Consider the following 26,407-nt stretch of genomic DNA (forward strand, 5'->3'; position numbering starts at 1 on the left):
CAGTTATGTGTCCTGGATATATTGTGTATCCATATGGTTGTAGGTTAGTAAACCAGGGGGTCTTCAACAGGGGGTCCGGGATCCATAGGGGGACCTCAGAGATACTACAAGGGGGGCCGCCAAATCTTTATGTGATTGGATATTTTTTTACATTAACCATTTTAACCCTATTATCCTTGTTCTGAAGAGAACTTAAGCCAAAAAAAATTAGAAGATCTTCAAGCTTGTAGATCGGTTATTTTCGGCAAAGAGGTTTGGTGTTGGTCTATGAAATGCATGAAACTACAATTTAATACAGTATGTAGTGGGGGTCCCTGCTTCATCTCTCTTTCAGCTCGGGGGTCCTTGGGCTGAACAACGTTGAAAACCCCTGGTATAAACGATGATTAGTCACTGGGTCATTTAATTAAATTATACATTCTAGCTGCTACAGTAGGTAAAGCATTATTGCAGAGGCTACTATACAGTAGGTCACTAAGCCATGAAAAACTAAAATATCTGCAACTTCTCACACGCCGAAAACAGTGTGTTTTTGGTCCGAAGTGTGTGTGTGTGTGTGTGTGTGTGTGTGTGTGTGAAAGAGGCAAAGCGAGAGATATCCAGATAGAGAGAACAAACAGGGCAGAAAACATAAATAAGAACGCTTGCTACATGTCTGTGGATAAGTGTATTCATACTGTATTCCCCTGTTAATCCTGTTCAGAGCCGGACTTCTCCACAGGCAAACTGCGATTTGATGGATGAAATCTGAGAAATGTTCTCGCCATGCTGCAAATTATGTCACCCAAGATAGAGGGGATATTGGCTATGAAAGAGATATCGATGTACTATAGAAACCTATTCCTGCTGGAAGCATGACATTGACCGCATTGGCTGTGTTAATTATTTCAGCAAAGAATGGAACACTGCATTCGCCCATCTATCATTTATAAATGTCTCCGGCAGATACCCGCGATATGTTCCCATACTGGGTGCAATGAAATTTTAATCTGCACCCGTGTAGGGACCGCCAGGACCACACGTCTCACCGCCGGGCAAGAAATGTGGTTCAGAAAGAAAGAAGCAGACGAGAAAATCAATTATTGTAGCAATGTTCCAAAAACGCATTGAAAGAGACACAGGGATATCACCTTGTTTACTTCATTTAATCGGCAACTATCGTATATGTTCATAGTAATAATGCTGTTATAATTATTACAATTATTATAATTATTTTATTTTACTCCTTTCTACTGTTAGGCATTTATGGCTCAACGTATTTGTCTGTAGCTGTGTGTGTGTGTGTGTGTGTGTGTGTGTGTGTGTGTGTGTGTGTGTGTGTGTGTGTGTGTGTGTGTGTGTGTGTGTGTGTGTGTGTGTGTGTGTGTGTGTGTGTGTGTGTGTGTGTGTGTCTTCCTTCCTCTCTTCCACCCTCTTGTCTCTATCAGTGAGTGACCTATATAAAGTGTGGCAGGCTGATATTGTTTTCATTCAGAATCCATTTAGGAATAAACAGCCATGGTTTCTAATCCTCTCAGGGTAGTCAAAGCTGATTAAGAAGAGAGTTATGGAGCCATCAACTCGCACAAGAACATAACCCTTAAACCAGAAAACCAAATGCATATTGTGTCTTCCAGAATATGACTCTGTGTCACTTCATTGCCAGTTAGTTAGTGTTGGTTTGGTCCATGGTTGCATGTAAGGACCAGCACAGCCTCTAGGGTCCCCCTCCCCCATTCCACCGTTTTTCTTTGGTAACAAAAGAGATTCAAAACAACAGTGTTGACTTTTCCATTTCCAATCCATATTAAAGACCTCACCTGATGACACACTCAGGTGAGTTTCAGTGATGTCATCAGTGTCACTGATGACATCATTCCTAACTACGCCAGTCTTCTGCCAAGGTGTCTTATGCTATACCCTAGAGTGCATCACCATCTTTTGGCTGTTTTTTTCACTGCCTTCAGTGGACACCCCCCTACAATCCTTATCAGAAAAACTACACCTTATCTTTCATGACTTTGAAACCACATTTGATATACTTAACACTTTTTTGTTTGAAACATTCTAATTTTGGGTGGACTAGGTGGCTTAGGGTATTTCCTGTTTACAGGGTCTTCAACTGTGCCAGAGAATCCACATAATCAACACGCAGAGTGAGCCATTTCCATTTCCACTATAACCGAGATCAAAATACAAATTCATAAGAGGCCCCCATTTCCTCACCAGTTTAGGAATGTCCTCTGACTGCTGTATAACAGTGTGAGCTGGAAAATGGACATCTCACTCAAAAGGTATGCCCATGAAAACAACTGCTCTGTGCAATGTTACGTGCTTCAGATAAAGGTGCTTCCGACATGGATGCTGCCTGGGTTGTTTTGCAACACATGTAAGTTATGGGTATCATTTCCATTGTGATAATATATCTGCAGTATGTAGGAAATTAAGCCTGAGGATCCTCTTCTGTCAGAGTTAAGGGATGACACCATGAAAAATGGGAGGTAGACTTTCAAACACAAACGATAACAGAACGTCACCCCGGCTCTTGTGGCAATTGCCACTCGTGAAAACCCACAGTATTACACCGGGAGTGGTATAAATATCCACACATACGCCATCCACATTAAGGAATCAGCGAGGAAACGTTATTTATGTGTGTTTTCCACATAAAAACCTGTAGGGAAATGCCTCAACAGCAAATCACCCACAGATGAGCCGCTCTCTGTGTGAGTTCATAGCCATGCAGCGATTCCAAGGTAGTTTTGGCTTACACGGCGTGGCATGTTTGAAATAGTGTGCCGACGGCAATATGTTTGAATTACCACAGTCCTTGTATTGTTAGGGAAAGGCATTGTGTGTTTGGCAGCGGGCTCCATGAATCTGCATAATCACAAGGAGAAGCTGTTGAGCATCAGATTGTGTTTATGTGGCTGTCAGTGTGCGTTTTCCATCACTGTTTCATATCGCGGCGACAAAATGTTAGCAAGGGGGGGAAAGCACACGGAAAATGTTTTGGGGTGAAGAATGAGTATTGTCATTGCCGCCGCCGGTGACATTTGTCAAGCAGCGGCTGTGTTGATGTATGCATACATCAAGTGATATGCGGCTTAGACATGATCAGAAATCCAAGTAGGGACAAACAAAGGCCACACAGGTATATTAGACTTAACCCGTTAAGACCGGGAACGCATATGTGTGTAATTTTTTTGTATTTCTTTGGCTATTCAAAAATAGCAGATCTACAAGCTTGTAACGCGGCACCGAGTGCCTCGCTACTGCTATTTAAAAAAAATCTTTGAATATATATATTTTTTTAAAGCGATCATTTTTAACTCAAATCTTGTTGCTTCTGGGGATTCTATGAATGTCTAACAGTTTTTTGAAGAAAATAATATCAGTGGTTAATAATATCAGCTATATCAGTGGTTCTCAAACTTTTTCGTGTCAAGGACCTCCCAAAATGATATGTATTTGGCCGCGGACCCCCCATCTCAAAATATGCCGTTCCAGGGACCCCCCTGAAGCAACAATTTGAGTAAAAAATGTATACAGTCAAAGATTTGCGCACATTTTCACGATTTATATTTAAAAAAAATAGATCTACAAGCTCATAGCGCGGCACTCAGTGCCGCGCTGTGAGCTTGTATATCTGCTATTTTTTGAATAGCCCAAAGTAACGTTAAGATGACGCAGATGCGTTCCCGGTCTTAATGGGTTAAAGCTTCAGTTTTGCAACTTAACGGTGGCGTTTGTTGAAAAAACGCTCCCAGCTTTTAACCTTTTCTACTGAAGCAAAGCAGATGCAGGCGCATTGTAAGAGCTTTTGGGGGAGATTCATTTCTAGTTAATAGATGGCCCCTAAATGAATTAAAGACAGATTACAGCCTTATTTGTGTATAACCTATAGCCTTGGAATATACATAATTACTATTACCCAGGATTAATCAATGCCCATTCCCTAAGTGCTCCCTCTCTCTTCGGACCATTCTTCTGCAAGGTCGACTTTCATCCCACTCAGCAATAATTTGATCAATTACTTGGAGAAAAAAATATATATAATGTGCTTTTTTGTTAGTTGGAGTTGGAAAAACTACACACTACAACAACACTTTTACACGTTACATTACACACACACACACACATACACACACACACACACACACACACACACACACACACACACACACACACACACACACACACACACACACACACACACACACACACACACTGCCATAGACACACGTTACAACACTTTTACATGTTACATTATACAAACACACACACACACACACACACACACACACACACACACACACACACACACACACACACACACACACACACACACACACACACACACACACACACTCTACCCTCCCATAGACACACACACACACACACACACACACACACACACACACACACACACACACACACACACACACACACACACACACACACACACACACACACACTCTCCACCCTCCCATAGACACACAGAATCCCTGACACAGTGTCTCCTGCATGCGCAATTAAACCATTTCTAGCTAAATGTCTATGATCTCTCCCTCTGTCACATTATTTTAATTTCTGTTTTTATATATATATATTTATATATATTTTGCCACTGTCCTGTAATTACTAAAAATGGCCCGAGGCGCAATTCAAAGGCTTACCTGCTGTGCTAGATGTATCACAGGCAACTGCAATGCAGGGTTGAGCAATATATGTACTACGGGTGCGTTCTCATATCAACACACACACACACACACACACACACACACACACACACACACACACACACAATTCAATGTATTTATTGGCTTTAATTAGTGGTTTCAAATATCAAATTATGGAGGCTGAGGCAAAAGGAGCTCAGCAACAGAATGCTGACAGTCAACACAGACTTGGACAGTACCCCCCCCCCCCCCCCCGCCTACAAGTATAATCGTTGTGCTCAACTGATGCCCATTTATTACCAAATTAGACAGAGTGTAAACTCAACTTAATGTTATGTATATTCAATCACCGCCACAGCAGATACTTCCCAGAGTACTCAACAAGTTTCAAATGGTCATATCTTCTTCAAATATGGTTCAATGTCAATGAATGATACATCAGATAAAAGCTTACATTCTTTACTTTGATAATCTGTAAAATGACCAAGGCCCCCTTCTGTCTCAAACCACTGTAACCGGTCACATATATTATCAGCTGTTGTGACGGTCTTTGGCCCATGACCACTTTATAACAATTTTCCTTATCTGTCTGGAAAATTGCAGATCTACAAGCTCACAATATGTCACAGCGTCACACATTGTGAGCTTGTACACATGCTATTGTTGGCCCGCGACTCTGCAACTAAGCATAAATAGCACTTTATAAACATAAATACTTTAAAGCACTGACATGAAAACACACAAATGATTTACTTGGAGACTGTAGAGAGTATAGCGATTGTGAATAATTTGATATGACAAATGGGGCATTTTGTTTCATTTTGAGCATAAAACAATAACAACAAGAAAGCGGAATGAAATGGATCACTTAGATACTGAAAGCCCAATTATGTAATGAGTGTATTTTATATATTTTGTGTTTCCTATTTAAACACTTAAAGTTTCACTGCGTATTTATATATAATTTGATGTATTTCATCAAGCTTGTCTCAAGAGTTAAAAGTCAATTTAAAGGCTGTTTTTATATGTGTTTCTTTATTGCTATTTTCTTTGAAAACAACTATGTAAAATTCTACAATAAAACCTGTGAACCTGTAAAATCTCAAGTAAGATTATACAGTAAAACCTTTGACCTGTAAACCCTTCACAAAGTCTTGTGAAAGTATTTTTTATTATTTTCAAATCAATTGTTTATTGGGACTTATATTTTATATATATCTACAAGCTCACAACGTGTCGCATCGCGACATGCTTGAGCTTGTAGATCAGCCATGTTTGCAATTTATTTTGGGGGGGGGAACCCACAAACAAACATTTGCATTGAGAAGTTTATATTTTCAAACATCAAACATATCAGCCAGTCTACATTTCCCAAAAGGAAATGCATCTATTTCAGTGGTTTTCAACCTTTTTCATGCCAAGGACCCCTAAATTGATATACATTTGGCTGCGGACCCCCATCTGAAAATGTTTTGTACCAGGGACCACCAGAAGAGAAGATGTGTGTTAAAAAATGCAAAGTTCTACGACATTCTTCGAACACTTTCAAGATTTTTCAAAAATACTCAAAAATAGCGGATGTACAAGCTCACAGTGCGGCACGAAGTGACGCGCTGTGAGCTTGTATATCTGTAACCAACGTATACAATATGGATAAAAGGGTGAAAATGTATTGACACCTTTTGCTGGGGACCCCCTGGAACCCCTTCAAGGACCACTGGGGTTGAGAACCACCGATCTATTTAATTCAGTCTGACCAGAAGCGGGGGATGAAACACATCTCCACCAACGATAGAAATGAATGACCAGAGGGGGGGATCAATTCATGGATTCCCCTCCGTCCCCTCCAGCAGATCTAACCTTGACTCTCCTCCGTACTCTAGCGATAGGTATAGAGCTCTTATTTCAGTCCGCTGTCAGGTGCCAGAAAGAAGGCTTCCAAAAAGCACCACAGAACCAGGTCAATGCTCTGAGGCTCTATGCACAGCAGCCATACTGGAAAGAAATTGGGCCTCTTCCTTACTACTTCCTTCACAGGTGTTACCAATGATACTAATGAAGGCTCTGTTCCATTCTGGCCAAACAGAGTCAGAGTGCTGATATTGTGCCATAAGTTGGCTCACTGGAAACACTAGTGGGTCTCAAAGTGTGGTCCAGGGACCCTCATGGTTGTTCCTTGAGGGGGTGTAACTCTGAGAGTGTACAAATGGAACCAAATGGACCCGGGAGGGTCCATTTGTACACTCACAGAGTTATGGGGGTCCTTGACATTAAAAAGTTTGAGAACCACGCTACAGCTGCCCTGGTTGTTTGTATAGTATAGTAGTATTAGTAATAGTAGTAAACTTGTGAAAATGAGTTTGTATATCGGCTATTTTCACAATATGTATCTGTTTAACCGAGCAATAAAAAAAAGAAATGCCACAACTCCTACAATTCCAAGTGCTTGTCAGGGTGGGGGGTCCCCAGTTCAAATATATATTTTTTGGGGGGGTCCCCAGTTCAAAAATGATTATTTTGGGGGGTCCCCAGTTCAAAAATGGGTCCCCAGTTCAAAAATGATTATTTTGGGGGGTTGCGTCCTGAAAAGTTTGAGAACCACTGCTCTAGAAGAACTTCTAGGTAAGATGTCCTTCCCGTGTGGTCGCCTGCCCTAACCTTCAATAACGATCTAATGTGGCCAATCTAGTGACGTGAAATCCTCTCTGTTTTTGTTTGTTTGTCTGCTTGTTTTCAAAGACTAGTCCTGTATCTTCAACCACAAAGATGGAAAGTTGTTTTTGTTGTTTAGTCACATTTCTGGCAGTGTTAGTATTCTGGTTGCAATTGTATTGCAATTATCAGTCATCCTGCACTAATGCTCCAATGGTTTGTGCACATTGATTTTACACAATGTCTAGGCAAAAAGCTTTGATCCCATATCGATTTCTACAGCCACTGAAGTTATAAAGAGGGCGAGATAAATGGAAAGACGTTACATCAAAGCGAGATCATTTTGCTAAGAAAGTCTTCTCTCTTAATCTCTGAGGGCTCTTTACTTCCCACCCATTATTCAAGACTTTTCCACAGTTCTCCTTTACTCAATAGCCTCACAGTCAAATGTAGGTTGACTGTCAACTTACTATCGCTTCCTTCAGAAAGTGAAGTGGATTGAGCCACATACAGTGCACACTGTACACTAAATAATTAGCTGAGCTCTGAGGTTGATTGCAAAACTATTGCAAACAAACAAACTGACAGTCTTATCGCTGTCAGTTTGTTTGCCTCTTTGTGTGTCACTCAATACACTGTCTCATGATCAAATTGCAACACAAGGCCATTCAGCTAAATCAATTATATTTGTAACTCAATATCTGTGTAGTGTCAAAGTCCTATACTTCTGGCACTACTGGTTGCCGACGGCCAAGTTCAGACGTGTGCTCAATACAAAATAACTGATGTCCAAAAACGTGTCCGTTGAGTTTATTACAAAATGATTTATTCTCTGTAGTTCTCCGTCACTCACAGCATACAAACACGATGCGAGATAAACAGTTCAATGCACGGAAACAGACCACCATGCCCTCATGAAACAAAAAACAATTTGCCTCTGCCACTGGCAACACCTGCGCTTGATTAGGGACCTTGTTAAATACGCTGGCAACCTTGGCTTGACCATGCCCTGCAGTGACGTCATCAAATGAGAGCCAACCAAAATGATATGGCTCTTACAATCTAGTTGCAAATTAGTGGTAAAAGGTCACGGTCAAGTGACCTTTTCATTTGTTTCAAATATAAAGTGCATTATAAATAACATTTATTATTATTATTTCATTTTTTAATTATTAATATTATTCAGAACTATTTGTAGACGGGTGAGACTGCTTGCATTTGAAAGCTTGGCTCAGGCCAGGCAATAAGCCTGGCGGTACAACTATGAGCACCTCTAGGGTGCCTTTTGTTAAAACACAAAATAATGTATTAAAGATGTGGAAAACCTCCCAGCCCTGCTCTCGACCTCCTATCTTTTCTGTGTTCATTTTAAGGACCAACCTGTAAAGACTTATTTTTTTTAACTCACTTTATTTAGATTTTTCCTTTGTGTTTATTTAAAAAATAAAATGTAGTTATTTAGTTATAAATGTGGAACGTGTTCTCGAATAGTTTCCAACTCTACGCCAGGGTCCTGCAAGAGCTTTCGGGATAAAGTAACAGGTCGTTCCAAACTGATAACATGAATATAAAATGAAGCTCATTTGATAATACAAACATAAATGTCCCCAGGGTTTTAATCTTACTGTAGTTGTTTGTTTTTCTTTTCTTTCTTTTTTTCTTTTTTTTGGGGGGGCTCTGAGAGAATGATGCATGTTGAAGTATATTTGGATTGTCCTAGAAGCAATGGATATGAATGATCAATTTGAGTGGTTGTATTTATTTAAGCAGATATCATACTGTAGCAGACAGAGATTAGATATCGATTCTTAGTCTTATGGATAGAATTATCAATTTTCCTTGTTCTCTCTCTCTCCTTGATTTCAATGACACTCTGTAGGCAGTGCTGCGCGTGTGTGTGTGTGTGTGTGTGTGTGTGTGTGTGTGTGTGTGTGTGTGTGTGTGTGTGTGTGTGTGTGTGTGTGTGTGTGTGTGTGTGTGTGTGTGTGTGTGTGTGTGTGTGTGTGTGTGTGTGTGTGTGTGTGTGTGTGTGTGTGTGTGTGTGTGTGTGTGTGTGTGTGTGTGTGTGTGTGTGTGTGTGTGTGTGTGTGTGTGTGTGTGTGTGTGTGTGCGTGCGCGTGCGCGCGCAAACTGAGCTGGACTGAACAGCACCATATTTCTCATGCATGCTGCCAGTAGGCCAAGGTGTGTGGAGGCCAAGTGCCTCCACACACTATTTTCACATCATGTTTTATAATTTCGGAAATGTTTAATTTAGATTTTTAATGGAAGTCAGTGGGGGTTGGATTGGGCTGAAACTTTTCCCAGATTTGGAGTCATACATCATAGATGATATCATATCATAGACTGGCCATTGAAGTCAGAGACAAGCTATGCTGTTAATAGACCCTGACGTGTTTTCTCTGCATCACTTCTTCTCATATCTGTCTATGTTTTGATCTTTTACTTCTCTCAAGTGCTTACTGCTGTTAATTAAGTATCTTTTCTCTGCTTTTGCTTCCCCCAGTTCACTGAATTACTTATACATACAAATCCAAATGCACTTTCACTTCACTCCCACTGAAAGTAAGTTATGCTCACTCCTCTGTAGTGAGCCAGGTGTAGTTTGATAATAATCATACAAGTCACAGTAATGGATATACATACATACACACTGAGCAATTATTGCCGACTTTTATCTGAAATGTACGGTGCCAAAAAAAATGGGGAGAGAGGAACCAAATAAAGTGGTTCCTTTGGAGCTCTTTATTTATTATTTTACTGGCTAGCTTTGGCATTTTTCTTCCTGGTATTAAGTTTATTGTCTCCGCCAGGCCTTAAGGCATGGCGAGAGAGTATGTTTTGCACCTTGTCCGTCCGTCCGTCCGTCTGTCTGTCTGTCTGTCTGTCCGTCCGCCTGTCCGTCTGTGAACAGCTAATCTCTGGCACCGTTGGCTTGATCGCAGCAAAACTGGGCACACACACCTCTAACCCAAATTTTTCACATGGGCCTGTTATAGCGCCACCAGGAGGCCGCTTTTTGCAACAACAAAAACATTTGACAGTACTCCTACAGATTTTGTCCAAACGTCACGCGAATCGTTACACAATATTTCTGTAGTCAAGTCATTAGACGAAAGAAGTTTTTCAGATTTTTCATATTCCATCCTGATTGGCTAAAAATGGCTTCCAAAATTTGCAGGAGTGCTCCGTTTTGAACAAAATGCCTCAAATCATGAACACAGCATGCAATTTCCGTGAAATTTTGCACCAACATTCTCACTAGACTAGGAGGAAGAAATGCCACTTGAACATTTTCAAATCAGCCTCATGGTGGCGCTATAACCGGCCGATTTGTGTTTTTACCTATAACTGCACCGATCTGTGTAAAACTTTGTATGTGCACTCCCTAGAGGCCAAGGAAAAATAAATTTTCACATCTGCCTTTTATAGCGCCACCAGGAGGCCGACTTATATAAAACATTTTCTTTTTTATTACTCCTTTAGATTTTATCTAAATTTCACGCAAATCGGTACACATGATCTCTATAGTCATGTGATCACAATTGATCTGTTAGATTTTTCATATTCCATCCTCATTGGCTAAGATTGACCGAGTGGCCCGTTTTGAACAAAATGTTGCAAATCATGAAAGCAGCGTCCGATTGCGGTGAAACTTTGCACGCACATTTGCACTACGTTGAGGCCACAAATGCCACCCTTTCAACATTGCCCTATTATAGCGCCCCCAGGAGGACGATTTTCTATTTTTTTATATTACTCTTCCAAACATAACGCAAATTAGCACAAATGATCTCTTTAGTTAGGTGATCAAGACGGATTCGTCCGTTCCCCTGATTTTTCAGGAAAAAAAAAAAGCCAACTTGCGGCATAAAGCATTGTACCCAGTCACATATACAATCTCTGATGTTATTTTGCGGCAATTGAGACCGCACTCACCCTCTCTCCCCCAGCTAGAGAGGCTTCACACCTCCAGACCACCTGGAGATGTCATTGTTAAAGTTAATGGATGATTTGCAGTCGGCCTGGCCAAGCGACTTCTCTCCTCTAGGCCTACTAGTAAGGAAATAAACTGCGTTGTCCCCATAAATTTAACCACTAAATGTTGTATTTGATTGGAGAAATGTATGCTGCTTCTCTCTCTCGCGCGCTCGCTTGATCTCTCTCTCTCTCTCTCTCTCTCTCTCTCTCTCTCTCGGTGTTGCCATGTCTGCTTATTATAAGCGCGGGTATAATGGGTTCATCACTGACTGGTCAGACTGAACCCTTTGTATCCATTATGTTTACACATTAGTTTATTTATCTCAGTAACTTTTGTTACACATTACATACTAATAACAGTCCGTCAGGACATTGAACATATTGATATAATAGGGTTATTGATGGTTATATAACATGGCAACATGTTCGTTTTTATGGTCCAGAATGTGATGTGATGATTGGTTTACATGAATTGGTCCAATCAGCTTAACCCATTAAAACCGGGAAAGCATCTGTGTCAATTTAGATTTGAGCTAAAAAGCATTGTTGTATACTTTTCGCTCATAGCGCAAAGTGATATATATATATATATATATATATATATATATATATATATATATATATATATATATATATATATATATTAGGGCTGTCCCCAAACCCTGTTTTTAGGGTTCGAACTTCGGCGAGGAATTTCGAACAGACGTTCGAACCATCGTATTTAATTAATGAAACGATGGTTCGAACGTCGAACCATCGTTTTTAATCAATTAATTAACAAAACGGTGGTTCGAAAGTCGAACCATCGTTTTATTTATTAATGAATTAATGCATCGTTTTATAAATTAATTAATACAACGATGGTTCGACTTTCGAACCATCGAAGGACGTTCGTTCGAACCATCGTGTTTATTTAATTAATAAAACGAACGTGCCTTTAACCAAGCTGCAATTCATTATACAGCCGACATTGCATAGTCTATTGGTTTAAAAAAAAATCACACCCAGTGTGAAGTGAGCGGTGTGGTCATCACAGTGATGGAAGCTCAGTTTTTTTTTTTAAGTGCATAGTCCTATTTATAGGTTATTAATTTCATCATGTGTCTCGCTAGCCAATCACAGTGCTGAATAGAGTCAGCCAATAGAGTCAGCCAATCACAGTACAGCTAGGGGTGTACTAATGTAGAGGGGTGTGCTATTATGAGCCAATCACAGTACAGTGAAGGGTGTACTAATGAGGTGTCCCAAACCCACTTATAGGGGTGGCTACACCGCCCAAAAAGTTGTTTTATAATGCCCATAATGTATTGAAAGGATTTAAGGATCAAACAAGACAAGATATTTCCTGAAGTTTAGGATTTATTGCTGAAGTCGTTCGTTACCAGACAGTACAAGCAATGCAGATCAATAGCCTCACTTGAAAGCCTTCATTCATGTAACAGAAAAATAAAACGGGCGCATTAATTGTCACAGTGTCTTTTTTTTTTCTCCAGACAACGCACTCTTTTTTGGACAATATCTAACAATACCACAGACAATATTCTGCACAGGGCTGTTACATTAAACAACAATTATAAAACATAAGTATGGCAGGGCTTGGCAGCTTGAAACAGTTAACAAACAACGACTTTTAAAATAAAATGTCTCACTCTCGTCACTCTCGTATCGTGACGAACCAAAAAAAAAAGTCTTGCCGATTCGGCCCTCACCTCTCCTATACTCTCTTCATGTTGTGTGCCAAGAACACTAGTTTGTCCACATTGTCAGGGAGGAGGCAGCTCCTGGTCTTATTAACTATATATCCTGCCTTGGAAAAAATGCGTTCCGATGCTGTGGAAGTGGCTGGGATACAAAGGCAGTGTTTTGCTGCCAATGCAAGTTTCGGGTAGCGGTCAGAATTCGCCTTCCACCACAGTAGCGGGCCGGACTTTACTTTGGACCTGTCTTGAAGGTAACGCTCCATCTCTTTTTTAACAGAGTCTCCGTCGCCTTCCTCCCTCTCCTCCTCACCCCCCGACTGAAGCAACATTTCGATCTCATACCGTTTCTTTTTTTTGGGCAGTGGTCCCGCTGGGGCCTCCGTCTCCTCTCCCTCGCTCGCACCGTCTTCCTCCGGTGTGTCACGCTGGTGTAAGTGGTCAGCCAGGAGAACCACCTGGAAGTAAAAATATCAAATCATATTTTATTGATAATTAAAATCGGAGAAAAGGTTGTGCATAGACAGGCTACAATGTGGCATATTAAGATAGTTGTGTGAATATCTACGATAGTGTTTTTCATATTTAATATATTAGCCTAACCTGGATGTATACGTTGTATATCTCATCATCAAGGAATTTGAGATGTTTGAACCGGGGGTCCAGGGCTGCAGAAAGGAGATAGATGCTGGTGGCCGCCAGGTTTAGTAGCTCCCATCTGGTGTCCATTTCGGTGATGAGGGACTTTTTAAGATCTCTTATAGCAGGGCTATCTTCCTCCACTGGTGACAAGTGGCTTTTCTTTAGGTTACTTAACATGGGCACGGTTGCTGACAATGACACATTGTCCTCTTTGGAAAATAGTTCTGTGAGCGTCTCTAGAGGGTGAAGCACGTCCGCGACATCTGCTGCCAGGTTCCACTGATCCGAATTGAGGTCGAGTAAACGATCTGATTTCTTGGAGATGGTGGGGTCGGACAACACGGCTGTTATTGGCCATCGTTGCTCCACCAAGCGATCCAGCATAGCTAGTGTGGAGTTCCAACGAGTGGCAACGTCTGGGATAAGCTTGTGCTTATCTGTGTCATCCTGCCCAGTTTGTTTAGTTTTCAAAGCAGTTGTAGCTTTTGCACTTTTTCTGAAATGCGCTACAAGATTCCTACCCGCTGCAACAGTGCGTTGTATTGTTAGATAGATGCGTTTATACACAGCTGTAATGTGTGTTCCGAGCAGCGGACCCCCTGCACCTTGCCCCAATGTTCGGGTCCGCTTTCAATGTGTCGGTACACAGCTTCATGTTACTGGCGTTGTCATGTACAACAGCGACTCGCTTGTAGTTAGGTATGCCGTAAGCGTCAGCTACTTCACTAAGTCGTTGTGCTATGTTAACTCCAGAGTGTTTGACATCCAGTTCTTTTGTTTCCAAGACGTATCCGAGTAGTTTCCACTCGTCGGGAAATAAAGTGACAGGTGACTGCCATATAAGCCTCCATCCCCATGGACGTCCAAATGTCTGTTGTGAATGCTACAGCCGTGGCATTGTCTATACAAGATGAAACCTTGTCCCGCACGGCCTGATGCTTCAGGGTTATGGATTTGGAAACGGTGGTTCTTGTGGGCATGGTGTAACCTGGAGCCATCACTTTAACTAATTTTTTGAATCCAGCACCCTCTACTACATTTATGGGCCTCATGTCTAAAGCAATAAAATCAACAATGCTGTCCAATATCGCCTTCTTTCTCTTCTCAGTTAATGGCTGTTCAAACTGCAGCTGCGTCTGTGTTGTTGTTGAAGTGGGCGACGGGTCCAGATCCAGCTTGTGTAGGCCTACCTACAATAATGAATTTTAGCATTATTAGCCTATATTATTTAGCTCTCATTACATTTATTTGAGGCCAACAGCCGCAGCGGCCTGGCCTGCACAGCGATACTTATAATTAGCGCCGATACTTACATTTGTTACATGAGCAGCCAGATTTGTTGTGCCACCGTGGAATGCCATATGTTTGTCGCATATTTGACACACAGCCTTTCTTTTATCCTCTGTTAATGTGAAGTATTTCCACACTGGCGATTTCTTCCCACTTGTTGCGCTCGCAGCTGCCATGATTGATTTCCTGATTATGACCCCTCCTCACCTCGACTCAACTCGCTGACTGTGTGGAATCACTGGAGAGACACACTGTGCGTGCGTGCATGACTTTCGTGACGTTAAAATTATTGTAAACACAACATAGTACTGTGATATTCTGATATATATCACATTCTGATGTATATTTTTCAAGAAAAAAAAAAAAGAAAAAAAAAAATATATATATATATATATATTTTTTAAGCGGAGGTTCCAACTCATTAATTAAGATTAGAATGCCGACATAGCGAACGAAGGTCCGAACCTTCGAACGTTTGGGTACAGCCCTAATATATATATATATATATATATATATATATATATATATATATATATATATACATTTGAAGGGAACAGCTTTGCTTTTTGTTTGTTTCTCTGTTTAGCGGGCTACAGTATGTTATTTGTTTTGTTTTTGTTGGTATTTCATGGCCGCGAGTTCCCACCTGATGTCATGTGGGAGTTCAGACTGCTCCAGATTGTACTGAATAACTGCTAGCTTGCATAATGTCTTCATACTAGGACTAAAGTCTAAGACGTACAGCTCATCAGGTGTCGCCCATCCTCCAAAGATCATGACACGATCTCCCACCATGCAACAGCACATATTATTCATCCCTAAACAGGGGCCTTTCCCCTTGGGCTCGACCTTCGTCCAGGAGAAGGTTTCTGAATTGAATCTCCATATAGCATTGAAGTCCTGGTTCTTGCCATAGCCACCACATATGTACAGTTTTCCCTTGTAGGCGAAGGCTGAATGACACCAGCGTCCTTCTGAAAGAAGGTGTGCAGAAGGTGTGATCAGCCAGCAGTTGGTCTCTGTGTCAAACACAGTGATGTTGTTGTAGACGTTCCCCAGGCCCCCCTGGCCCCCAAATACAAACATCTTTGTCCCGAAGATGGTGGCAGAGTGACTTGATGAAACAGGTGGTGGAGTTCCTCTGGTGTTAATTAAAGACCAGACCATTGTGGTGGTGTCCAACGTGTAGATGTCATTAGTGTGTCCAGTCAGCTGGGTGTTTCCTCCATAGATATACATGACCTTTCCCAAGGCACAGGCTGAGTGGCCCGACCTCTCCTCTGGAACCATTCCAGAAACCTTGGGATTGAACCACATGTTGGTGTCGACATCAAATGTATAAATAATGCTGCAGTAAGGAAAACCTCCCCAGATATACAACAAATCTTCTATCAGAACTGCTGTGTGGTTGTAGCACATGTTAGGAACCTCAACAGGACGTTCTCCTCTTCCATTCCTCACTGGGGGCAACTTCCTCCAGCACAAAGACACTGTGTTGAAGATGTGGACATCAATCGGATCACTCCACATCAATCGGATCACTCCTCCAAATGAGTACAGCTTGTGTCCTACTACCACAGCAGCATGGTGGTAATTCGTATGTCCTCCTTTCAGATGTATCGTCCAGCGAAACATTTCACACAACGGCACCACTGTGGATCAGTGCAACTAATTTACAGAGGTAGCTTTTTGAAGGCAGGTCAATGTGTTGGCACTAGTAGCAAAATTATATTTAGTTTGATGGAAAAATCATTTTAAAGGAAAATTAACATTTGTGTGATGACGATTTTGTGATGTCATTGTGTGATGATGTCATTATGTAGAATATCTAATTGTCTCCGCCAGGCCGAAAAGGCATGGTGAGAGTTTTGCACCCTGTCCGTCCGTCCGTCCGTGTGTGTGTGTGTGTGTGTGTGTGTGTGTGTGTGTGTGTGTCTGTGTACAGCTAATCTCCGGCACTGTTGGCCCGGCCGCTGCAAAACTGTGCTCACACACTCCCTGGATACCAAAGCCGAACTTTTGCCCCGATTTTTTTCAGATTTCCCACCAGGAGGCTGATTTGTGCAAAATACATTTTTGGATATCACTCCTACAGATTTTGTCCAAACCTCACGCAAATCGGTACACAGTATCTCTATAGCCATGTGATCAACACGGATCTGTCTGATTTTCGATATTCCATCCTTATTGGCTAACATTGGCTTCCAAAGTTTGCAGGATAGGTCAGTTTTGAACAAAATGCCTCAAAACATGAACACAGCGTGCAATTTCCGTGAAATTTTGCACACACATTCCCACTAGGCCGAGATAGAAATGCCACCTTTTTCACATTGGCCTTTTATAGCGCCACCAGCAGGTCTAATTTAGCAAAACACATTTTTGGAACAAAATGCCTCATATCATGAATACAGTGTCCGATTGAACGACCTAAGAAGAAATGGCACCCTTTTCACATTGGCCTATTATAGCGCCAACAGGAGGCCACAATAACTTACCTGACCTGGCGGAGACCTGTGCTTCGAGGAGCACTTTCTCTAGTTACTAATAAGCTCTGTAGCAGATTCTCAGCCAGGGTTATAGCAGTCGATTTTAGAATCCCACAATGTTCCTCAAGTGCCACAGCAAAACACATTATGGCCTCATTAGCCTATAGTGTTTGAATTAAGGGTTTCAGTTTCTAAATATGGCTTCAGAAGTCTTTACACTGTGACCAGAAATGTTATTAAAACACTTCCTAGCCTTTCCGTCCTTTGTCTGTCATATCTGTGTCTGTAATATTTTACCTTTTTCCTGTTCTTCCTGTTAGGGTTACTTTTTTCCCCTTTTCTTCTTTTTTCCCCTTTTCCTCTGTTCTCCAAACCTGACTCCCCTTAACACCTCTGATTTCCACTGCTTCTCTGTCCACCCACCAATTTACTGCTGAGTCCATCATCTCCGCCCTTTTTTTCCCCTCACTTCATTTTATCTCTCCTCTCCATCTCCGTACCTTTCTCTCTTGCCTCCTCTTATCCTCTGTACCTTGGCGTATGTTACAGTAAAACCACAAGCTCTTAGATCAGAAGCCACAAGACCACAAGCAAAACAGTGTCAATACCACCGACTTCTCTTCCTTTTACTGAAACATTTATTAAACAGCCTGCAACCAGTCAGTGTGGAGTTTTATGTTTCAATGGCCTCTGGAGCCAACCACACGAACAACCACAAGTAGCATGAATTCAGTGGTGGAAAACGTACTCCGATATTTTACTTAAGTAAAAGTAGCAATACCACAATATAAAAATACTCTGTTACAAGTAAAAGGCCTGTGTTCAAAATGTTACTTGAGTAGAAGTACATAAGTATTGGCATCAACATATACTTAAAGTACCAAAAGTAAAAGTACTAATATGTTTGAAAATAGCAGCTCTACAAGCTCACAACGCGTCGCAATGCGACGCGTTGTGAGCTTGTAGATCTGCTATTTTCAAATAGCCTATGTGTAAAATAGGGCTGAATTGGTTAATGTATGTTCTATAATTTAATCATTTATATCTGCAAAGTAACTGGTAACTAATGTTTTAAAATAATTGTAGTGGAGTGAAAGTACAACATTTGCCTCTGAGAGGTAGTGGAGTAGAAGTCAATTATTGAAAATTGGAAATATTCCAGTAAAGTAAAAATACCTCAACATTGTACTTAAGTACAGTACTTGAGTAAATGTACCTAGTTACTTTACACGACTGTGAATTACTCTCTCAATCCCCCCCCCCCCCCCCCCCCTCTCCCCATCCAGAGACAGCTCCTGAGTTGTATTCGCGGTGGGAACTGCCCTGGCCCCAATGTCAGCTCTCTACAGCTGCCTGGAGACGTTAGCTTCTTCGCCAACCAGCTGGCGGTGCCAACCTTGGAATTTGCATTTGAGCAGAGCAAAGCAGAAGAGGTATATGCCACCCCCCCCACACACACACACACACACAGACACACACACACACACACCTGTATACCACTTCCTCATCCCTGCACTATTACACAAAGATGTGCCATCACGTTTCTAGTGAGGGTCACCAGCACTCAACTGGTTAAAATGGGCCAAAACAGATGGTAAAGTCAAGTACTACAGACTATACTACAGACCATTGTTATTTAACCCATTAAGACCGGGAGAGTATCTGTGTCATTTTCAGATTTCTTTGGCTATTCGAAAATAGCAGATCTACAAGCTCGTAAAATGCGGGACCGCGTGCCGCGCTATGAGCTTGTAGATCTGCTATTTTCGAAAAATCTTGAAAATGTGTGCAAATCTTTGAATATATATATATATATACGGTAATACAGTATTTGCTTATGTAATAGAGGGTCGCACAGAGAGGAGAGAGGAGCATAAAAGCAGTAGACAAACAGGATGAGAAAAGAAAATTCAGAGATAATAAGGGACAGTAAAGGTCAAAATAAAATAATGAAGTGCTTAATGAATAATGAAGTTATTTGCCAATGTTCTCAGAAGCACTGGTTACCACGGTGACTGCATGTGGCTCTGGTCTCAACTGTACTTTAACCCATTAAGACCGGGATGGCATCTGTCATTTTACATTTTAACCACCATTATCTTATACTTTGGCTATATATTTTTTTTACAGAATATGTATTTGGCCGCGGACCCCCATCTCAAAATATGTTGTTCCTGGGATCCCCCCAGAAGCAAAGATTTGAGTTAAAAATGATCGCTTTAAAAAATATATATATATATTCAAAGATTTGCACAAAAAAAAACAGATCTACAAGCTCATAGTGCGACACTCTGTGCCGTGCTATGAGCTTGTAGATCTGCTATTTTTGAATAACCAAAGAAATTAAAAATGACACACAGATACGTTCCCGGTTGGAATGGGTTAACAGAAATCAGCAAATGGAAACACTTGAACAAATAGTATGACAAACACTGCTGCTACTTTATTTTCAATGGAATGTAAGAAACATTCTCAGGATAGATAAAAAAAACACTTAGAATTATGCTTCAAGGTAATTGACGCATCAGCTGGACATATTTCTCCATGTTTTCCGAAGGAAATGATCTCTGCAGAAGACATTTTATCTCCTGAATGAATTTGCTCAGCTGCCAGTCTCCAGTGCAGCTCAGTTGGGACTGGAACCAATAACAACCATCTGTAGCCTAAGACTAATAGCATAATGTTGTTGGCGTTAAATATTTCATGATCATTTATCAAATCCAGCTTGACATCCTCCAGTATGGTTTATGCCTCGATACAAGCAACAAACACACAACACAGCATTAACAAATTATGCATGCCCCCTTTTTACTCCTATTAAAAATGCAATATTGATGTTTGTTTTATTGCCGAAGGCTGGAAACAGTGAGATATCGCCCCAGCTATACAGCAGCCCACTCAAATGTAGAACTTCATGGCTAGAGACAGCAACTTTGGACATGCTGGAGTATATGATCACCACATCTCAACAAAGTCTCAGAATAGGTCGTTGGGTATTAGGTGGAGACACGTTGGGGGAGACTGACCTGATGGAAACTGAGGGGTGCAGACGTTGCAGTGTTGATTTCGTCGACTAAAACTATGACGAAAAATGTTGGTCGACTACCTTTTTTTCACTGACGAAAACTAAATAAAAACTAAGCCATGATGACTAAAACTAAGACTAAATATATTGACAATTTAAAACAAATACAAATAAAAACTAGACTAAAATGTTAGGGAGGGACTAGTGGAGAAGAGATCCAGTAGAACTAAAAGACAAGTCATTTTATGTTTGGCTGCGCTCGGGTGTTGCGCTCTGAAAATAGCAGATCTACAAGCTCACATGACATGAAAACATTTGAGCACCACTGATATTATAGCAACATACTTTTTTTTCTCCCAGAAAACTGTTAATGGGTTAATATTTCACCTGTCCTAACTGCTTATACTTCTTTGAACGGGGTCCCCCAGGGCCTTATACTGTACTTGGTCCCTTTCTTTTTTCCCCTAAACCAAATCTCTTTGCCGAAAATAGCTGATCTATGAGCTTGTTGCTCTGTTGGTTGCTCATTCATAATGTGGTGTGGTGGTTGGGGGGGGGTCGTCAATCAAGTACTTTTGATTGATGATCGATCAAATACCTGTGTGTGTGTGTGTGTGTGTGTGTGTGTGTGTGTTCGTGTTCGTGTGCACTCGTTTGTGTGTGGGAGGGGGGGTCTCAGCTTGTGTCAGATGTAAGCAGTGGTGTAAGAAGTACTCACATTTTGTACTTAAGTAAAAGTAGCAATACCACATTGTGGAAAGAATGTTAAAGTTCGGTGTTTGAAATTTGAGTAAAAGTGCAAAAGTATTGGCATCAAAATGCACTTAAGTCCCAAAAGTGCTCATTATGCAGAAAGTTTTCAAAATGTGTCGGAATATTTTTTTTAAACAGCAGATTTACAAGCTCACAACGCGTCGCATCGCGACACATTGTGAGCTTGTAGATCAGCTATTTTTGAAGAGCCGAAGTATAATATAGGGCATAAGTGATTAATGCATGTTTTGAAATAATAACCAAAAGTAACTAGTAATTATGTCTGTCAAATAATTGTAGTGGAGAAAATAAGCACAATATTTGCCACTAAGATGAAGTGGAGTAGAAGTATAAAGTCCACAGTGGGGGACTTGCATGTGTCACATGAGAGTCACATGAGAGTGCTGATTGATTATAGGTATCAGTGTTACTAGTGAAGTATCTCCCAGACCGTCATATATGCTAAAATTGATATACATAGGTTTTTACATAGCAGAGTCATTTCATTCAGAATAACAGCATCCGAAATGATTGACTTGGAATTTAACCATCAACTGTTTCTCTGAATTGAAGTGCTTTCTTCAATAAGACACATTCCTCCAAACATCTCAGGATTAGATAGACAATGGACAAAGTTAAACACTCAACAGCTGTGAGACTAGACTAAAATGTTAGGGAGGGACTATAGTGGAGAAGAGATCCAGTAGAACTAAAAGACAAGTCATTTTATATTTGGCAGCGCTCGGATGTTGCGCTCTGAAAATAGCAGATCTACAAGCTCACATGACATGAAAACATTTGAGCACCACTGATATTATAGCACCATACTTTTTTCCCCCCAGAAAACTGTTATTGGGTTAATATTTCACCTGTCCTAACTGCTTATACTTCTTTGAACGGGGTCTCTCAGGGCCTTATACTGTACTTGGTCCCTTTCTTTTTCCCCCTACACCAAATGTCTTTGCCTAAAATAGCTGATCAAGTACTTTTGATTGATGATCGATCAAATACCTGTGTGTGTGTGTGTGTGTGTGTGTGTGTGTGTGTGTGTGTGTGTGTGTGTGTGTGTGTGTGTGTGTGTGTGTGTGTGTGTGTGTGTGTGTGTGTGTGTGTGTGTGTTCGTGTGCACTCGTTTGTGTGTGGGAGGGGGGGTCTCAGCTTGTGTCAGATGTAAGCAGTGGTGTAAGAAGTACTCACATTTTGTACTTAAGTAAAAGTATCAATACCACATTGTGGAAAGAATGTTAAAATTCAGTGTTTGAAATTTGAGTAAAAGTGCAAAAGTATTGGCATCAAAATGCACTTAAGTACCAAAAGTGCTCATTATGCAGAAAGTTTTCAAAATGTGTCGGAATATTTTTTTTAAACAGCAGATTTACAAGCTCACAACGCGTCGCATCGCGACACATTGTGAGCTTGTAGATCAGCTATTTTTGAAGAGCCGAAGTATAATATAGGGCATAAGTGATTAATGCATGTTTTGAAATAATAACCAAAAGTAACTAGTAATTATAGCTGTCAAATAATTGTAGTGGAGAAAATAAGCACAATATTTGCCACTAAGATGAAGTGGAGTAGAAGTATAAAGTCCACAGTGGGGGACTTGCATGTGTCACATGAGAGTCACATGAGAGTGCTGATTGATTATAGGTATCAGTGTTACTAGTGAAGTATCTCCCAGACCGTCATATATGCATCGGATCTCGTTCCTTCTGTGCTGCGACATTTTCATTGAGGATTATCCCACGGTATCACCCGAAAAGAAACCACACTAGTTACCAGGGTGTTATTGCTGCGTTCGTCATTTTCTATTGTGAGCTCCGAGAGACTGACGGTAAGAATTGTTTTATAGTTTTATAGTTTTGTGTGTAGATGTCATGTCAATAATTTGTCGTTGTGTTGTTGTTTGTGTTTCCTTTCTAAACCTACTACTAGCTTACTGGCCTACTGGCCTAAAAGTTTTAGAGTGTTTGTATTTTGTGTTAGTATAATAAAACCATCCAAGACACACAGGGTCTGAGTTGTGTCCGTTAACTCGGTTGCTCAAATAGCCTTTACATGAGGAGACCTTATATTGCATAGCAAGTTTGATTGGTAGATAAATGTACATTGTGTGTGTGTGTGTGCATGTAGGGGTGTGCCGACTAATTTCACCAAACGATACGATACGATATTTGGCTCACAACTTCGATACGATTTCGATACGATACGATACGCACTTTTTTATTATGAAAATATCTGGGGGAGAAAAAATGCAAACAAATAATTCTGTTTTTGCATTATTCAGACGCAAACTTGTAGCTTTTCAGCTACAATAGCTGTTTTGAATCCAAATAGGGCAATAGTGTGACACCTGACCCGAAAAAAAAACATGTTGTCACCCTTTTCACCTCGGGGCTGTTTGCATGCCTGATTATTATTATTGTAAAATATATATAATATATTTTTCAAAACGATTTTTTTCCCCCCAAAACGATACATATCGTCATGAAAACGTATCGCGATATATCGCGGGACGATATATCGGCACACCCCGCATGTGCGTGTGCGCAGTGGTGGAAAGTAACTAAGTACATTTACTTAAGTACTGTACTTAAGTACAATTTTGATGTATTTGTACTTTACTGGAGTATTTCTAATTTTCAATACTTTTACTTCTACTCCACTACATCTCAGAGGCAAATATTGTAATTTTACTCCACTACAATTATTTGAAAATGTTAGTAATTAGTTACTTTTTTTGTTTTTGATTATTATTACAAAACATATATTAACCACTTCAGCCCTATATCTATTTCAGTCATTTGAAAAAAGCCGATCTACAAGCTCACAATGCGTTGCGATGTGACGCATTGTGAGCTCTTAGATCTGCTATTTTCAAAAGATGTTTATACGTTAGAAAACTTGTGTGATTGGACATTCTGCATAATGAGTACTTTCTACTTTTGTAATTTAAGTATATTTTGATACTAATACTTTTGTACTTTTACTCAAGTCAATTTTGAATTCCGGACTTTTATTTGTAACTGAGTATTGCCGTATTGATACTTTTACTTAAGTTTAAAAAATTTGTACTTTTTCCACCACTGTGTGTGTGTGTGTGTGTGTGTGTGTGTGTGTGTGTGTGTGTGTGTGTGTGTGTGTGTGTGTGTGTGTGTGTGTGTGTGTGTGTGTGTGTGTGTGTGTGTGTGTGTGTGTGTGTGTGTGTGTGTGTGTGTCATTCCTGTTATCAGAAGAAAATTAATCAAAGTCCATATCCTTGTTCAGTCGTTCAGCCTTTTTGTGAGACTGAGATCCACTCGTCAGAGACTGCAACAAGAAAAACAGCCCGAGAGGCAAATATCAATCAATCAATAAATAGATAAATTAATAGACGGACGGATCATTTGAACAACCTGGCAGACCGACAGACTGCTATCCGATACAATCTCCACTGAGGTAAGAACAGGGAGATAATAAACATCTGCTAAAACTATTACTGCTACTATGAATACTACAGCCGCTACAAACACTACTACTACCATAACTACTAATACTGTTGATACTCATAATGTTATTGTTGTTATTTTGTCTTCTAGTATTCCCCTGGTGTAACAGCCTCAGAGAACATTCCAGTTCAGCTGTGTGACCGGCAGACAAAATGGCTTCCCGTTTGACTGTTCGGGAAGAGGAGCTTCGAAAAACAGAAAATCACATCAAGGTTCAGGCCAGGAACACAGAGACGCAGATTAAGGAACAGTTTCAGAATCTTCGTCGGTTCCTACAGGAGGAAGAGGAAACCAGGATCGCCGCCCTGCGGGAGGAAGAGGCTCAGAAGAGTCAGGAGGTGAAGGAGAGGATTGAGGGTCTGAGCAGAGAAATGGAAACCCTCTGCAATGCAAGCCAAGCTTCTGAGGACCAGCTGAGAGCCGACGACCACGTCTCATCTCTGCAGAACTACGAGACCACGACGGAGGGAGTCCAGCTCACCCTGCAGGACCCACCGCCGGTCTCAGGAGCACTGATAGACGAGGCCAAACACCTGAAGAACCTGACCTTCAGAGTCTGGGACAAGATGAAGGACATTGTCTCCTACACTCCTGTGATCCTGGACCCCAACACTGCTCATCGATGGCTCCTGGTGTCTGATGATCTGACCAGAGTGAGTCGTGGAGAGAAACAGCAGCTTCCTGACAACCCAGAGAGGTTTGGCCGCTCTGTCCACGTCCTGGGTTCTGAGGGCTTTAACTCAGGGTCTCACAGCTGGGATGTTGAGGTTGGAGACAATAAAATCTGGGCAGTAGGTGTGTGTGTGGAGTCTCACAAGAGAAAGGAAGCTAATAAACCACCTTCCACAGGGAGTGAAAAGTGGTGTATACAATTTATATGGTCCTATGGGTACAGAGCAGTCTCCTGGGGGGTGGGAGTGGGCTGGGAGTGGATTGATCTCTCAGTGAATCAGAAACTCAGAGTCCAGCGGAGGATCAGAGTCCAGCTGGACTGGGACAGAGGACAGGTGTCCTTCTATGATCCTGATTCTAACACACACCTACACACCTTCACACACACTTTCACTGAGACACTGTTTCCATTCATTTATAATGGTGATAAAGGTGATGGTATGTCTCTTAAGATGTTACCAGGGAAGATCTGTGTCACTCTGGAAAACCACAGTTAGAACGTCTGGCGTCCAATAAAAAACCTACAGAATATATTGATCTGGTATTGATTAAGGGCTAATATTAGACAGACAGATAGACAGGTGTGTGGGGACGCGTCGGTTGGTGCTGGCGTGCACCCCCGGGCCACGTTGGGGGCGGGGGGGGGGGGGCAATGAACAGATTGTACAAAAAAAACATGAATGACAAAATAAAATAAATGAATGACAAAATAGTTTTTGTTTTTTTTGTTATTGTTCTCTGTTTATGTTGCACACCTTAGTAGCCTATAGTACGAATGTCTAAATACATCTGGTACATTAAATTTGCCTGAATCGATTGCTTTTAACATTCTTAAATTGGCCTGAGATTGGTATGTGATAAACTGAGACATAATTTAGGTATATCATCCAATTGTTGGTATCATATTGAGACTCGACAGCTTGTACCACTCTTAGATTTATTTTTGCTGAGAATGATACAAACGAGACGCCTTTAAGAGAACTTAGAGAACTCACATAGTGACAGTGGTGGAAAAAGTACTCAAATGTTTTACTTAAGTAAAAGTATCAATACTGCAATG

The 26,407-nt window shown here is 41.0% G+C and overlaps 1 protein-coding gene across 2 annotated transcripts in view; it reads left to right on the top strand.

Moving 5' to 3' along the window:
* naaladl2 (N-acetylated alpha-linked acidic dipeptidase like 2) overlaps positions 1 to 26,407 on the top strand; it is a 482,128-nt gene that overhangs the window by 324,971 nt on the left and 130,750 nt on the right. For both annotated transcript variants that reach the window (XM_080429707.1, XM_080429708.1), the window contains exon 13: positions 18,696 to 18,842. In XM_080429707.1, coding sequence (XP_080285833.1) covers positions 18,696 to 18,842 — 147 coding nt within the window. The remainder of the gene's footprint in view (positions 1 to 18,695; positions 18,843 to 26,407) is intronic.

Source organism: Gymnoscopelus braueri (genome assembly GCF_963280865.1).
Source record: "Gymnoscopelus braueri genome assembly, chromosome: 6".
Lineage (NCBI taxonomy): Eukaryota > Metazoa > Chordata > Actinopteri > Myctophiformes > Myctophidae > Gymnoscopelus > Gymnoscopelus braueri.